At 40.7% G+C, this 15,253-nt stretch overlaps 2 protein-coding genes across 3 annotated transcripts; one reads left to right on the top strand and one right to left on the bottom strand.

The window, feature by feature from the left end:
- Positions 1-1,453: 1,453 nt before the first annotated feature.
- On the top strand, positions 1,454-8,106 carry bpnt2 (3'(2'), 5'-bisphosphate nucleotidase 2). Its single transcript, XM_032531867.1, has 7 exons — positions 1,454-2,065; positions 3,176-3,248; positions 3,444-3,672; positions 5,207-5,359; positions 5,765-5,926; positions 6,269-6,403; positions 7,160-8,106. Exons 1-7 carry the CDS (start codon positions 1,947-1,949, stop codon positions 7,300-7,302), a joined length of 1,014 nt encoding a protein of 337 aa, XP_032387758.1. The 5' UTR covers positions 1,454-1,946; the 3' UTR covers positions 7,303-8,106.
- A 4,539-nt stretch (positions 8,107-12,645) lies between these two features.
- Positions 12,646-15,114, bottom strand: LOC116698860 (ankyrin repeat domain-containing protein 45). 2 transcript variants are annotated; one of them, XM_032531075.1, is made up of 5 exons: positions 14,799-15,114; positions 14,130-14,297; positions 13,960-14,045; positions 13,183-13,321; positions 12,646-12,887 (listed from the first exon to the last, which is right to left on the bottom strand). In XM_032531075.1, the coding sequence occupies exons 1-5, from the start codon at positions 15,031-15,033 to the stop codon at positions 12,850-12,852; spliced, it is 666 nt and encodes a 221-aa protein (XP_032386966.1). In that variant the 5' UTR covers positions 15,034-15,114; the 3' UTR covers positions 12,646-12,849. The 2 variants fall into 2 exon arrangements, with proteins under 2 accessions (XP_032386966.1, XP_032386967.1); XM_032531076.1 differs by having other exon boundaries at positions 12,646-12,884.
- Between the last annotated feature and the right edge of the window lie 139 nt (positions 15,115-15,253).

Raw genomic sequence — 15,253 nt, 5'->3', positions numbered from 1 at the left:
GAAATGAGCTGACAACCAGCAGGCGGTGTAAAACAGCGGTTCTAAAACCTTTTCAAGGATCCTTAAACTGACTCAAATTAGACCACGGACACCCATTGGATAAGATTTTGTCCCAGGGTCCTCGTCTGATTTTTGCTTTTAGATGTTCTATTACAAAAAGTTTATGAAACCCACGTCCAAAATTGTCATGGTGTTACTTATAGATGATTTTTTAGTAAAAATAAATGATTCCCCTTTTTGTTAGGGGCCCCTCAAAACTCCTTCAGGTTCCCCACTTGCGTAGAGACTGTAGCCAGTCAAGACCTCTGCCAGCTGGCCGGCAGATATGCAGAAGACAGAAAATGAGGAAAAGGTGATGCTGTGGCTGCATCTCAGTAGTGTTCTTTTTAAGATGGAAGAGAAAAGGGAATTGGACCTTTGATGACATACATTTTGAAAATGTAAAACACTGACGGGTTCAACAACAAAGAAAAGCTCATTACTCTCACTGAGAACCTACAACACTGATTAGTTAGGTAATAGATTCTCTGTCATGATGATGGTGGTTTTCTCTCAGACTAACACCTCATAGAATCATTTTTTAACATAATAACAATAATAACAGCAATTCCCTCAATTCAAAGACTTATAACGCTGCTGACTCTAAAGAGCTGCTTATTTGGTATTGGTTTGTGTCACGTGATGGCCCAATTGTTTCGGAGCACGTTCCACCTTGGTAAAAATAAAAGTCTGAAGAACCCCGTCAAACCTTTAATTATATTGTATAATCCACTGTCCTCGCTCTGTGTAAAAACAAATTCTAATTTTCAGCTGAAGCTAATATAGGAAGTTTAAGTTGACCAAATCAAGTGGGTAACTTCCTAAGTTAGTCTTGTAATTGCAAAAGGCAGGTAATGTGAGGCAGTTCCTGGAACTCTAGTAATCCAGTATCCTCTGTTTTAAGTTGTATATAGTTGTTAAATAGTTAAATTGGTATTTTAGTATGGCAGCTGAAAGTAAAAAAAACACAAAATAACAAAATCAGTCTGACTTTTGGTCATTATACGCTTTTTCAATTATAGATTACTGTGCTGTGACAAATGTGGCAGAGGGTGCACATGGAAAGAATCAACCATATTCACCACACAGTTATTTATTAATTTGCATTTCATCAAATTAAGTATGGCCTAATGACTTAAAAACAGGCAAAGTCATATAGTGATACAGTTATATTATTGCAAAGACTTACAAAACACATGTAAGTACTTAACTGTAATACACACTTTATTCTGAAATACAAATATATATAAAGTTTATTTGATATAGCACCTTTTACAGATAAAGTCACAAAGTGATTCACATGATACATTAAAACACAGTAAGCTTACAGTATATACAAAAAACACTGATAGAAGACACTACACACACACTGATGACGACACAAGTGATAACCCGGAAGTAATCAGCCACGTACGTGACGCTGGAGAAGAGAAATGACTGAACAGAGATGTGATTGTTCCGTTTTGCCCTCGACGCCAGTGAACAGTAGAGTCGCGTCGACGAGTTTACAGCGAGAATAAGGACCGCAGTCAAGCTGTCCAACTAACGGAATGTCGTTACTCACAGAAACGACAGCTTATTCGGTGAATTTCGTCAGACAGACGTCGGACGATGCTAAACGGCCAGCCAACTTTAATCAACGTTACTCGGAATAAGCAGCTTCAGGTTTTCCGCCTTCCAGCTGTTTGCTAACGTTACGTGACGGTTGACGTTTTTAAAACGCCAGGTGTGTAGCAGCAAGTTACTGGGATACCGAGGTGGCGGTGGCAGCCACGTCAGCTAACGTTAGCTGGATGCTATTTCTCTCCAGTCTGTTATTTTGAGAGCACTTCTGTGCAGTTGGTTTGCTTTTGTGATTCACATTATTTAACAAAAACTCGAAAGGGTAACGTTATTCTTCTGAGACAATGGCTCCGATGGGTATCCGGCTGTCACCCCTCGGTGTGGCGGTGTTCTGCCTGCTTGGAGTCGGTGTCATCTACCACCTGTACGCAGGGGTCATCTCCAGCCACCTGGCTGCTTTCAGGTCAGACTCTTGTCTCATTTCCATACAGGGTGGTGTAACGTGGCGTTATCTCCCACCGCAGGTAACGTTACAGTAACTGTATCTGCAAGGGCAGGGCTTGTAACATCAGCCCACCAGCCGCTCCTCGTCTGTTTATGAAGCTGGAGTAAAGAGCAGGTGTCCAATCTCTTCAATGATTGATGGTACTTACATGATAATATTCTGTGATCACCCAAGTCGCGCAGCTGCTTATTAGAGCCGGGTTTTTAACCTCAAAAAGATGGAAATATGTGCCTATTCCATTGGATATTGAAGACCGTTACTAGTTTCAAGTTATTTGTTATCAAATGTACAACAACTACAGACATTGCCAATGAAACGCTTGGGTCTCAGCATTCCTCTAACAATGCTAACCTACCTAGGTTTGTATGAAAATAAAGTCAAGTCTAGACAATGTAAGACAAGACATAAAATAGTGAAAGTTAAAATATAGGGGAAACATAAATAGTAAAATGTGAAAAGGGTAATAAAAGAGTAATTCCAAGACGAAGTGCCTTGTGTGTCTTATTATGGCCTATGGGATGAAGCCTGGTGGTGCAGGCAGAACAGTTTGTAGCTGGGGTGATATGGGTCTCCGATTATCCGGTTGACCTTCTTCTTACATCACTGGGTTTAGAAGTCCCCCAATTGATGGCAGCTCCGTCCTGGTAATGTGCTGAGAAGATCTCCTCACCCTCTGTAGAGCCTTACGATTGAGGGCGGTGCAACTGCCAAACCAGGCGGTGATGATCAATGATGCACAGTAGAATCTGCAGCCCATCCTAGAGTCCATGTTGTCAGACTTTGCTTTGACTGTAAACGCTGACATCAGCTATCTGTTGAGATTTGCAATCCCTGTTACTTTTTGATCAGATCCGTTCTAATGCTGTCCTGAAAGCCTTTCTATTCTCTGGCTTTCAGTGGGCTGAGGGTAAACACTAAGTCTTTTTAATTGTCAGACATGGTAATGGTTTGATTGTAAGCTGATAAGGCTGATAGTTTCATCACGTTTGGTGTTAGGAAGTGTAAAAGCTTTTTTTCCCCATGCTGTTTTTAGCACAACATTTTTATTCCGTCCCCTTCTCTCTGCAGGACGAGGGGGAAAGTGGATCTGAGGGACCTGCTGGCTGTCTCAGTAGAGGCTGCAGTGCTCGGTGGCACAGAGGTAAAAACAAGTTATTTTCCCACTAATGTTACCAATATCCATTATCTTGTACTTCACAATTAATAGCTTGGTTTTTATCAGGGTTTTGAATTGGAGATATTAAATTACCAACAGTAGCCACGTCGTATGTTTGGGTACATCTGGGGCCCTTGAACTGTATCAGCATTTGTGTTGTGTTTTTGTCTTCCTCCCTAGGTGAAGAAGGTGCGTGAAGAAAATAGCCTGAAGGAAAAGTCAAAAGGCAAGACAAAGGAGGGAGCCAATGAGCTTCTGACTATGGGTGACCTGCAGTCGCATAGAAAGATGTTTAACCTTATAAGCAACGCCTTCCCTGAAGTCACGGTGAGTGCAGATCCCTGTAGAACTGTAATGTCTTCTATTCCACACACTGTGTTGCTCACTCACCATTTGAATGCTGTGAAAAGTAGAGCTGGGAGAAAATGGAATATCACAATATTTTGGACCAAATACCTCTAACAATACTGCAACAATATTGTAGTGTTGACTATTGGTCCTTTCACAAAATATTTACACAATGAGATTTTTGATAAATATTCATCAGTTATGTGGATATAATGACTAAGTGGGAAAAGGCAAATACCGGTAGTAGATCAGAGTTCAGAAAATGATTTCTGAAATTTGAGCCGTTAAAACCAGGAAAAGGGACACCACTTATGCCATTTTACAACCAAAATCTAAGATGAAATAATATAATATATATATATATATATATATTATATAATATATATAAAATAATAATAGTCTCATATCAAAATACCGATATAATATTGATATATTGCCCACCCTAGTGGAAGTCGAGTGATTTAAAAACTAACGGGTACATGTTAGTAGATAACTGCCGTGGTCTGGTCATGCTTGTGTTTGCTTTAATCAGATTTAGTGAGACAGGAAAAGAGCGTGAAGCTTCTTTTTGAGATGCCTTCACATACTTTTTGAAGTTTAATAAAAAAGGTGGGGTTGTGGGGTTGTGTTTTTGTGGGGTGTGTGGTGTGTGTGTGTGGGGGGGTTTTTTTGGGGTTGGGGGGTGTTGTGTGTTGTTGTGTGGGTGTGTGGGTGTGTGTGTGTTGGGTTGTTGTGGGGGGTGTTGTGTGTGTGTGGTGTTTGTGTGTGGTGTGTGTTGTGGGTGTGTGTGTGTGGTGTTGGGGGGGTGTGTGTGGTGGGTGTGTGTGTGTGTTGAGTGAACAGTGGGGAACTAAAAACCCTGGATAAGGCGCAGCCTGGATGGGGATTTTCCCCCGACTACAAACAAAATAGAAGGGGCAATAGTTCCTGCGAGCATCATGGGGGTTTATCGACCTCTAGTGCACACAAATATACAGGTGTGCACAATTGAAGTTAACATTTAATTTCCATGACAATATTCGGCAAAAATATTATATAAAATATATCTTGTCAGTGAGGTATCTCTTGTGCTCCTCTTAAATAGCAAGCAGTTTCTTTGCTAGAATTAGATTGAGATTTTAGATTAGATAATATGTTCTTCACATTGTGAAGTGATCAGGTTAGGGTAAAAAAAGAAGGAAAAGCTTCAATGAATATATGAGGTTTAAGGGCGGACTTGTTTGTCTTGGGTATGTTTGTTCCACCACTAGCTACATAAAGGTGACTGAAAATGTGTGGCCCTTTAGCAGCAGAGCCCTCTTTAACACTCATCCAGTTAATCTGATACACCCAGGAGCTGCCCAGTAGAGCTTGCTGTTTACTCTGTTAGCCAGTGAGAGTACTTCCACACTTAAATATAATATAATATAATTTATTAAATATAAGAACAATAAGGTCAGATGGATAGTTAGGATTTCTGAATGTTAGAGACACCCTTTTCCCGTCCATATCCTGTAATCTCTCCCTCTATCCTCTGGCTGTCTCTTCTGTCTGTCTCAATCTCTCTTCTCAACTCTGCCTTCTCTCTTTATCTGCCAATCTCTCTCTCGCTTCTCTCTCTCTCTCTCTCTCTCTCTCTCTCTCTCTCTCTCTCTCTCTCTCTCTCTCCATAGAGAATCTAGTGAAGTATGTGACCACAATGGTATGTGTGGCTGTAGATGGTAAACCAGTCATTGGGGTCATACACCAGCCATTTACTGGGTTCACTGGTAAGTGTGTGTGCCTCCACAACTTTACTTGTGTGTTTTAAACAGGATGCCTCCACAATGTGAACCTTCTCATGTTTAAACTTTTAATTGTGTGAAATTTTAACTGAAAAACAATACATTTTTCACTTTTTTGTGACAATCGCGGAACTTCAAGTTAGTCCATGAGTTTTGCCTTTTCTAAAACCTCATGAGAAGACATTCTATGTTTGTTTTTGTTTTTTTGTTGTTGAAACCATAAGATCAATGTTTCATTATCTTGGAATAGAGGAGTTCTGCCACAAAACTTGCATTCCAGAGCTTAGATGGCAAGGAAGTTGGTCAACAAATAATACGTTTTGAACTTCTTCCCCCTCTCTAAATCTCTATTCCCTTTGTCTCTCTGTCTCCCTTCCATCGCTTCCCCAGCCTGGGCATTTGTAGGTCAGGGGTCAAATATGCGTCCCCGGCAGTCCTACACTGTCAGCCCTCCAAAGGTCATTGTATCACGTTCCCACTCTGGAACAGTTAAAAGTTATGTTCAGGAGGCTTTTGGAAACGGCACAACAATCATAGAAGCAGGTGGAGCAGGTGAGAACTCCTTTACTTTTATGTATTACATTTAAGTATTGCATGTGCAGAGAAAGTTTAAAGGTTATATCTTCAATATGCATGCATCAAGTAAAAACAACCCATGTGGGGAGCGAGCAAATTAAGACCCATTAATTAGCATTTTCACACCAAAGGACATATTTAAGGGTACTGCTGAACTCTTGTGAAGGAGATGGGTGTTTGCCAGCGGCAGCATTCTCTCTGTAGCAGGCAGTAAAGAGGGTTTTTTCAAGATATAATCTTACCATGACCAATACTATAGCACTAGTGTGATAACAAGTCATATTGACCATGGTCTCTCTCTCTCTCTCTCTCTCTCAGGATATAAGGTCCTGTCACTTTTGGAGATGCCTTCAAGTGAAACAGGTTCTATGGACCAGGCAGATGTTTACATCCATGTCACCTTTATCAAGAAATGGGACATCTGTGCTGGTGCAGCACTACTGAAAGCACTGGGTAATGTAACAATGACTGTTCTCCATTTTTGTTTTTCTCTTTGCTTTCAAGCTCTGGTCAGATTTTCCTGTTAATTAAATCACAAGAACTCTTTTTGTTGGACACACATGTTTTACTTTGCTGCATTTTAAGTACATTCTGATTCAAATTTTGTTGAATCCTATGGCTGCACTTAAAAAAAAAAAAAAAACTGAAACGGGGGTGCTTTTTTAGTTTACACACACGTCTCTGCTGATTGGATATCACCTGTGACACAGCCAATAAAAGAGAGACACTCTCTCCAAACAAGAGAAAACATTACTCAAAGCGTTTCACAACGTTCCGGGGTAACATGTCATTCAACCAGGAAACCGTTGCAGCAATGCACAGCGTTTTGAGTTTGAACCTGCGCCTGATTTGTGTATAGAAGTACATGACGTCACATTGTTCCAACTGAATCTGTGTTCTTCTCACTGGTTTGAAGTAAGCGTACTTCAAACCAGTGAGAAGAACACAGAGATGCACAAATCCAGAAATATCTTGTCAAGTAACCAAAACTACAACTACAGAAAGAAAAAAATCTTTGCTTGTGCACCTTTTATGTTACAGTGAAAAATAAGGCATCTTGCTTTACACACCATCCACACAAATATGAAAAAATGCAGCAGGATATCAATTCTACTTTTATGGTTAATTAATGTGTCATTATCATTTCTGAAATGGATGTTAAATGGGAAAGTGCACTGTACCAATGACATGTAATCTTCATGATTGTAGGAGGCCACATGACAACGCTAAAGGGAGAGGACATCGACTACAGTGGAACACCGGTCAACAAAGGAGGACTGGTGGCCAGTGTTGGTGTGGACCATAAGGCCCTACTGGAGAAACTACCAAACTGGGACCCTGAAAAGCACTGATGGACACAAACACAGAGCCATTGGTATCTTGGTCAGGTTTTGGTAAGGGCAACATGTGGCTGCCCTTTCCTTTACCTAACAGTGGTCTGTAAACCTAACCAGGCCCATGTGATTTCATCATCGATGGGAGTCCGTGTTAATGGCAAGGGCCACCGAGCAGGACGGTAAAACCAACATGGCTGCCACTGGAAACCGCAATGGCTGACACAATGGCTCTGAACACACACTCTTGTACATGCATACATACTTTCAGATAGTAGTAACGGTACACCTTCTTTTCCAAATGCACATACACCTACACATGCTCACAGTGAACATTGGACATCAGAGTCCCTTCACCTACAGGGGACAACTCTCTGATGACTCTTATTGTGAGACATTTAACTAAGGAGCACAATGCTGAACATTACAACAGAACCTATGGCTTGACTGACATCGTCTTTTATCATATTAAGTCCCAACTTCAATCCTGGCCTAAACAACCAATGAAGTTACATTTCATCAACAAACCATCTGTTCACCAGCATCATCATACCAAATGAATTCACTACGCACTAAGTGGTGTCAACTCAGCTAGAAGGCACTGCTAATCTCAAATCATGGCAATGCCCAGATGGGATCAGATTTTACCAATTTTGCTTAACTATGTTAGAGACAAAAAAACAACAGAATGGGGACATTTGGAAGGAAAAGTTGTCTATTTCCTCATCTGTTTGAGACAGATTTTGGGATGATTAAATCTATTCTCAGGTTTGGGTGTGAGCATGCTGTGATTGATGTTCCCTTGCTCTCCTGTTATAGACAGTTGTGCTCATAAGTTTGCATACCCTGGCATAAATTTTGGCATACATTTTGAAAATATGACCCATCATGCAATGTCTTTGATTCAAGCATAGTGATCACATGAAGACATATCTTTTTACATAGTTCTTAGGCTGCTTTTTAAACAATATATACAACAGAAATAACCTTAATGGCCTGATCAAAGGTTTACATACCCTTGAATGTTAGTTACGGGGACACAAAGTGACACACACACAGGTGAAAATGGCAATTAAAGGTTATTTCCCACACCTGTGGCTTTGTAAATTGCAATTAGTGTCTGTGTATAATAAGTCGATGAGTTTGTGAGCGCTCACGTTGATACACTAAGCAGGCTAGATATTGAGCCATGGGGAGCATAAATGAACTGTCAAAAGACCTGCGTAACAAGGCATTGGAACTTTATAAAGATGGAAAGGGATATAAAAAGATATCCAAAGCCTTGCCAGTCAGTACTGTTCAATCACTTATTAAGAAGTGTAAAAATTCTTGGATCTCTCAATGCCGAGCCAAGGTCAGGTAGACTGAGAAAGATTTCAGCCAAAACTGCATAAAGAATTGCTTGGGATGCAAAGCGGAACCCACAGGTAACATACAGGCTGGTCTGGAAAAAGATGATGAACTGCATGGTCTGCCAGAAAGAAGCCTTGACTGCGTCAATGCCACAAAAAAGCCCGGTTAAAATATGCCTGAAAACACCTTGACGCCCCTCACAGCTTCTGGCACACTGTAATTTGGAGTGACGAGACCAAAATAGAGTTTTATGGTCACAACCTTAAGCAATATATTTGGAGAAGGGTCAACAAGGCCTATAGTGAACAGAATACCATCCCCACTGTGAAGCATGATGTTTGCTCACTGATGTATTGGGGGTGTTTGCGCTCTAAAGGCATTGGGAATCTTGTGAAGATTGATGGCAAGATGAATGCAGAATGTTATCAGAAAAATACTGGCAGACAATTTGCATTCTTCTGCACAGAAGCTGTGCATGGGACATTTTAGACTTTTCAGCACGACAATGAGCCTAGGCACAAGGCCAAGTTGACCGTCCAGTGGTTGCAGAAGTAAAAGGTGAAGGTTCTGGGGCGGCCATCACAGTCTCCTGACCTTAATGTCATCGAGCCACTCTGGGGAGCTCTCAAACGTGCGGTTCATGCAAGACGACCAAAGACTTTGCATAAACTGGAGGCATTTTGCCCAGATGAATGGGCAGCTATACCACCTGCAAGAATTTGGGGCCTCATAGACAACTATTACAAAAAATACTGCATGCTGTCATTGGTGCTAAAGGTGGCAATACACAGTATTGAGAACTAAGGGTATGTAGACTTTTGAACAGTGGTTGGTTAAATGTTTTTCTTTGCCATGTTGTTTTATAATTGTGCCATTCTGTTAGGACCTACAGTTCAATGTGAATCCCATAACATAAGACTTGTGTTTTGCCTGCTCATTCATGTTTTCTTTACACATGGTATATATATTACCAATTCTTCAAGTGAATGCAAACTTTTGAGCACAACTGTAAATACACACACACACACACTCTCAAACATTGCACAATATAATAACGGCAAGGTGTGTGTACTAACAGAAGCTACCTAGTCTAGCAAGAGCAATGGTAGCAATGTTCCACTGGCAGTGAGAGCAAGGGAAGTGATGGAAAAGGGTTTAATGAACCTTAACTCTGAGCAGAATAACTTAAAACATTTGTGGGGGTCTTCACCTTCCTCGGCATCCTATAAATACATGGAATGAGTTGGACTGATCTGAAATCACACAATCTTCAGACATCATCGCCTCTCCAGTACAAACAGTGTAGGTTGGACTGTTGCAGCTCTCAATGAATTAAGAGCAGAGGTTTGGCTAACAGCATAAAGACTGGATGACACTGGCACACGCAGTACAAAAACAAGTATATCCGATATGTACAGTCTCCTTCCGGACTGCCACATTGGCGTTGCAAATGATAAGCAGTTGTGTTTCAGTGAACTAAAGAACTAAATGGAAGTTTATGAAAACAAGTCTAACGTGAACTGGATCTGTAAATTTCCTCCTCCAATTTCCTTGCAAACCAGTCCTGCTACTAAGTGCATGGTTTTGTATTTTGATTAACCTTCACCCTAACACTTTTCACCCTACTGAAAATGTTAAATGCTCGATCAACTCCTATTTATGCGGACTACTGTAGGTCTTTTTGAACTGTCTCACATTAAGTGTTGCAGTCTGTTTTAACTGACAGTCCAACAGCCGATTTGTAGACGTGTGTTTGCCAACAAACACTGGCGTGAAGTTGGACTTGTCTTTTTGCTGTGGAATCTTGTTACATGGTGAAAAACAACCATCAGCAAAAAAAAAAAAAAAAAGTGACCTGTTTACCATTTAGTTTGTCTCAGCAGCCTTTGTGTAATTGATAACCTTGTATAGATACAACATGTGTGTAGAGGTTAAGAGTTAAATGTTCATTCAACATGTTTTGCTGACTAGGAGAAGCTGTTGGCAGCTGAAAGGCCTACTCTGGATGATGTGATGATGACATTAAAAGGGCGCGGCTCAGAGAGAACAACTTTCAGTCTCAAAGCCGGAGCTGTTGCAGGAGGTTGGGCCTTCATGTGCTAAATGTCAGTTTTAGGGTTTGAGTGCCTTTGATCGGCACAAGACAACATTGTCCTAGGAGGAGAGCGTAAGCCGCAGCAATCAGCATGATTTATGTAGCTGTTTCTATGGTGACAATGGTTAATATGCAAGGTTAATGCTCCAATAGCAATTTAAATGGCATTACAGTGACATGGAAATCAAATGGTTGCTATTGTTTTGTTAGGATGGACATATCGATGCTGTACGCTGTTCTACTCCTGGATTCTGGTCCTTGTGCACTGTGAGAAAGAAATAGTTCAGTGAGGTAATGATTAAAGGGGAACTCCAACATAATATGGATTGATAGTGTGTTTACAGGTGTTGCGGAGTATGACTGCATATATGGAACAAGTCGAATAAAGCCTTTTGTAGCTCCAGAGGGAGCTGTGTGTAATCTGATATGTTTCCTCAAGTGATTCACATGAGTCGGTCTCAGTCGGCTCTGAAGACTACAATAAAAAAAGAAAGATATCTGTGGGTGTGGAGTTAGAGAGAAGTGAGGTCACCAGCCTTATTTATGCTAGAGGCTACATTAGCCGCTACTAGCATAACACCCAACTCTACGAACTGTTTTTGGTCCAGTTGCATTGTGGGTAAAGTTGGCACCAGGAAGGAATGAAATCTCAGGTTATGCTTCATCGATTAATGGAGTACTCTTCTAATGCATAGATGTGTATCTATGAGGCAAAGACGGGGAGGCACAACCCCAGATTATGGTCAGATCGGACAAAGGGCGCCACACGTTCTGCTCTACACACCTGAAAACTGCCTCAAGCTTTTAGCCACGCAATGGAGCCAACATGGCCGCCACTGTAAGTTACCAGCTCATGTCAGTGGCTGTAGCTAAAGAGATTATTGTGTTTTTGGTAAATTTCGATACAGTGAAATCATTATCACCACATTGAGAGTGGTAACCAATTTAGTTATTTTCCGAGCTCACTACATGGCCCTCAATCTTTGGTTTAAAGAAAAAGGCTCAGGAGTGGAAAAGTGTGCTTTTAACCCTTTGCTGAACAGAGCGTGCCGTCTACGTAGTGGGCTCAGAAAATAAGAAAATGGTTCATGAAGCATCATAAGGCTTTATTTGGCCATCACTAGTGGATTTTTAAGTGACCTGACAGTCTTGCCATATCTAATTTTGCCTGCTGTGTGAATTACTAAATACTTTTTATTCTGATAGTTCAAAACATTTGACACAAATAAGGAGTGACAAAAGAAAATGAATTGCAGGAGTTTTTTGATCAACTGACGTAGAAAGTTTCCAATCCTGTATCAACAATGTCTTCTGTTGAATGGTGTGCTACAGTAATGGAGAAAACCCAGTTTTGTGGTTTCACTGACCACTCTATCTGTCTCTAACCACGGACACATGCAAAGTCTGTCAAACATTCCCTTCAGTTTGGAAGTGAACACTTTACCCTGACTTCTCACAGATAATCATTTTACATAAAGAGGTGGTAGATAACAATGTGAGAGCTGATCAATATGCTATAGGCTACCCTGCCATGTACCCTGCTGTTTAATGGCTGTTTGGTGTGGAGTGAGGCTCTAAGCTGGCTGTGTCTGTCAGTCGGTCTGATAACCAGGTTGTTGAGCATCTGCTCTGTGAGTGTCTCTCATCCTTTGTCTGCTGTGAATTTCCAATAAAACATCAGTGTGCAGGATGGAATTAGGCTATCTCTTTTATGGTTTTATTGAAGCAGGCAGTTAGTGACTTCACAAGGTTTAAATGATGTCGCTGGGGCATGAAATTGAAATGGAGAGTTAACAAAAACCTCATGAAAACAAGCACACATGCTGTAATTTCACTGAGCTTTAGGTCTGAATACCATTTCACCCATTTCTTTAAATATAACTTTCAAATTAATTTCCATTTTCAAATGATTATAAGATAAGATACACTTTATTGTCCCCGAAGGGAAATTAGTTTTGGACTCTGTCCGTTCCGCAGCTTTACAAAACACAAAATACAGGAAATAAGCGTCTATCAACAAATACTCTTGTGCCACACAACACATTCTCACTTATACATAGAAAACGTTTTTTGTGACATTTCCTGCAAACCTAACGCTGCAAAGATCTTCCTCTGCTTTAGACTTTTCCTGCTGGTTGGACAGGCGAAGTAGCTGCTGCAAACAGAAACGGACATTAAAACATGCTATTACACACTTAATAAACCATACTGACATGGAATAAGACATTAAGGATAGATAGGATCTAAAACATTGTTTTGTGTATGTCCAGTGGCAGCTTACTGCAGTAGTAAACATCATCAGCTATCTCCTTTCACCAGAAACTACAGCCTCTGTGGCAGGATTTATGGACAAAATAAACGCATTTGCAACCACAAAATCAGTCCACAGAGGTTAGTATGAGATGGTTTCTAAGATTTCATTGCGGTACAAAAGTACTACTAATACTTACACTGAGCTGACAGTTTGCAGAGAAGAGGCTGAAGAGTGTCCTCTATGTCTTTCCTGTGGGCTATGAAATCTGAGACTGTTGAGTTTTTGACACTCTGAATCCAGTCTGACTTGGCAGAGCATTTACGCGTACAGATGTTCTGAGCAGAGATTTACACAAGAGACAGGAGAAACACATAGTGAAGAAAAGCACATGAGCCGTGGAGGGCAACAATTATTAAATGGCATTTATTCATTAAATGAAGTAAATGTATCCTCATCTGTCTAAATATGTCTTAATCTGAGAACTATTCGTTCCAATAACAAATCAATTAGCCATTCATGGAAAGTGTGACACATGCATAGTAACTGTACACACTTACCTATTAGATAACATTCATTTTGCAGATGCTATTTTCCAAAGAGACACACATTTGGGGAGCAGTAGATTTGTACTCTTGCAAATAAGAATTTTGCAGACTATTATTCACTGTGTCTTGAATATTTTGTAGAAAATACCTTGGGCACGGCAAATAAAAGCTTGATGCATGTTGTGTAGGAATATGGAGTATGCTTAGAAAAGCTGAGAAAAAATGTACAATGTCAAAGTGACAATTTGTAAAATATCAGGGTGAAAAAGTGCAGGAGGAGGACACCATAGATGTTTTATATCTATTGCGGACACATCCCCTCACCCTGCTAAACTACACCCAAGGTTTTATTCATACACAGAAATAATAATCATGTAAAAGGGCGACATTAATAAACATACTTGAAGCCTGATGTAAATAAATGTTACCTTTTCTTCCTTTGTAAGTTTACTCTCTGGGTCAGAGATGAGGTCTTTAACAAAGGTTAAATATGACACCAAGTCCTGTTTAGCTTCTGCACAGAGATAAACATACATACAGGGTAAGAATTCTAAACATTTTAACAAATAAAAAGGTTGCCAAAGATAATAACACACACCGGCCAAGGTGAGACAGTCAGCACAGTCTGTCCTGGAATAATTTCTGGCCAGGTCTACAGGCCTGTACCCTAAGAAGGTCTCGGCCTGTGTGTCAGCTCCCAGTTCAAGCAGAGTCCTCACTGTCTCCAGGTGGCCCCAACCAGCCGCCAGATGCAGCGAGGAATAACCTGTGGCCCCGGGACAAAGGGCATCAAACTGAGACCATGTGCACAGACGGCTCACAGCTCAGTCATTTCATGGGAAGTAAAAGGCCTCCTAGATTTACAGTGTTTCTGGGTCAGCTCAGAATAAAAATGGACTAACTGTCATTTGTTTGAGTAGAATAGAATATCATGAAAAAGCAGTACAAAATGTAGCATGTCAAGAATATGTTGCATTCATGTGCCCTGTGTCTGTATCATCACACTCACTTTATTGAACATTGGCAAATTTAAAAAAAGAATAGTTTAATCTGTGTAATTTGTAATCCTAATTTTATGTTAAGGTGTAGGCTACTCAATGAAGCAGTTTTGCATGTATGTAGGCTAGTTTAGTATATTTAGCTAAGTCTACTGGCTAACAACACACTAAGTTGTTGGCCACCACCAGATATTAACCCTCTCTCACCCTAATTAAAGGTGAGAAGCATTCGTTCATTTTAAGCCAACAACAGTGTGTTTTCCACTGACCTCTGACGGTCTGCTCGTTGACCTGGGCTCCGTGTCTGACCAGCTCTCGTGCGATGGCGCTCCCCCCCAACATGCAGGCGTTATGCAGAGCATTTCTCCCGAAGTCGTCCTTCATCCCGCACAAATCTATTTCCTGCGACTCCTCTGTGACAGCCTCGCGTTCAAGATGCTCCTTAATACCCTCTAAGTCACCAGACAACACACATTTAAAGATGTCTTTCTGTATCGATGTCATTTTGCACGCACTTCTTTGCAAAGACTGTTACGGTTTCCATGGCTACAGCGTCCCCCGTTGCTGTGAGACGTAGCGGTAATTTAAAAGCCTGTTTAAAACCTGTATGTGAACTGTTATGAGTTATAAGTTTTTATTAACTAAATTACATAGATATATGTGTTTTATTAGCATTCTCATCCACTGCATTGTGGTGGTTACCAATGTTTACCTTTGCAGAGTT

The sequence above is a fragment of the Etheostoma spectabile genome, chromosome 12 (genome assembly GCF_008692095.1).
Source record: "Etheostoma spectabile isolate EspeVRDwgs_2016 chromosome 12, UIUC_Espe_1.0, whole genome shotgun sequence".
NCBI lineage: Eukaryota > Metazoa > Chordata > Actinopteri > Perciformes > Percidae > Etheostoma > Etheostoma spectabile.
This window is presented reverse-complemented; position numbering and strand designations above follow the sequence as displayed.

Bases quoted from the DNA above. Each gene is read 5' to 3' on its own strand.
- bpnt2 (XM_032531867.1), top strand. From the start codon at position 1,947: ATGGCTCCGATGGGTATCCGGCTGTCACCCCTCGGTGTGGCGGTGTTC. The intron at 5,360-5,764 runs GTAAGTGTGTGT...TCGCTTCCCCAG, and splicing joins GCCATTTACTGGGTTCACTG to CCTGGGCATTTGTAGGTCAG. The intron at 5,927-6,268 runs GTGAGAACTCCT...TCTCTCTCTCAG, and splicing joins CATAGAAGCAGGTGGAGCAG to GATATAAGGTCCTGTCACTT.
- LOC116698860 (XM_032531075.1), bottom strand. From the start codon at position 15,033: ATGACATCGATACAGAAAGACATCTTTAAATGTGTGTTGTCTGGTGAC. The intron at 13,322-13,959 runs GTAACATTTATT...ATCTCTGCTCAG, and splicing joins AACTTACAAAGGAAGAAAAG to AACATCTGTACGCGTAAATG. The intron at 12,888-13,182 runs GTAAGTATTAGT...TTCTGTTTGCAG, and splicing joins CTGCAAACTGTCAGCTCAGT to CAGCTACTTCGCCTGTCCAA.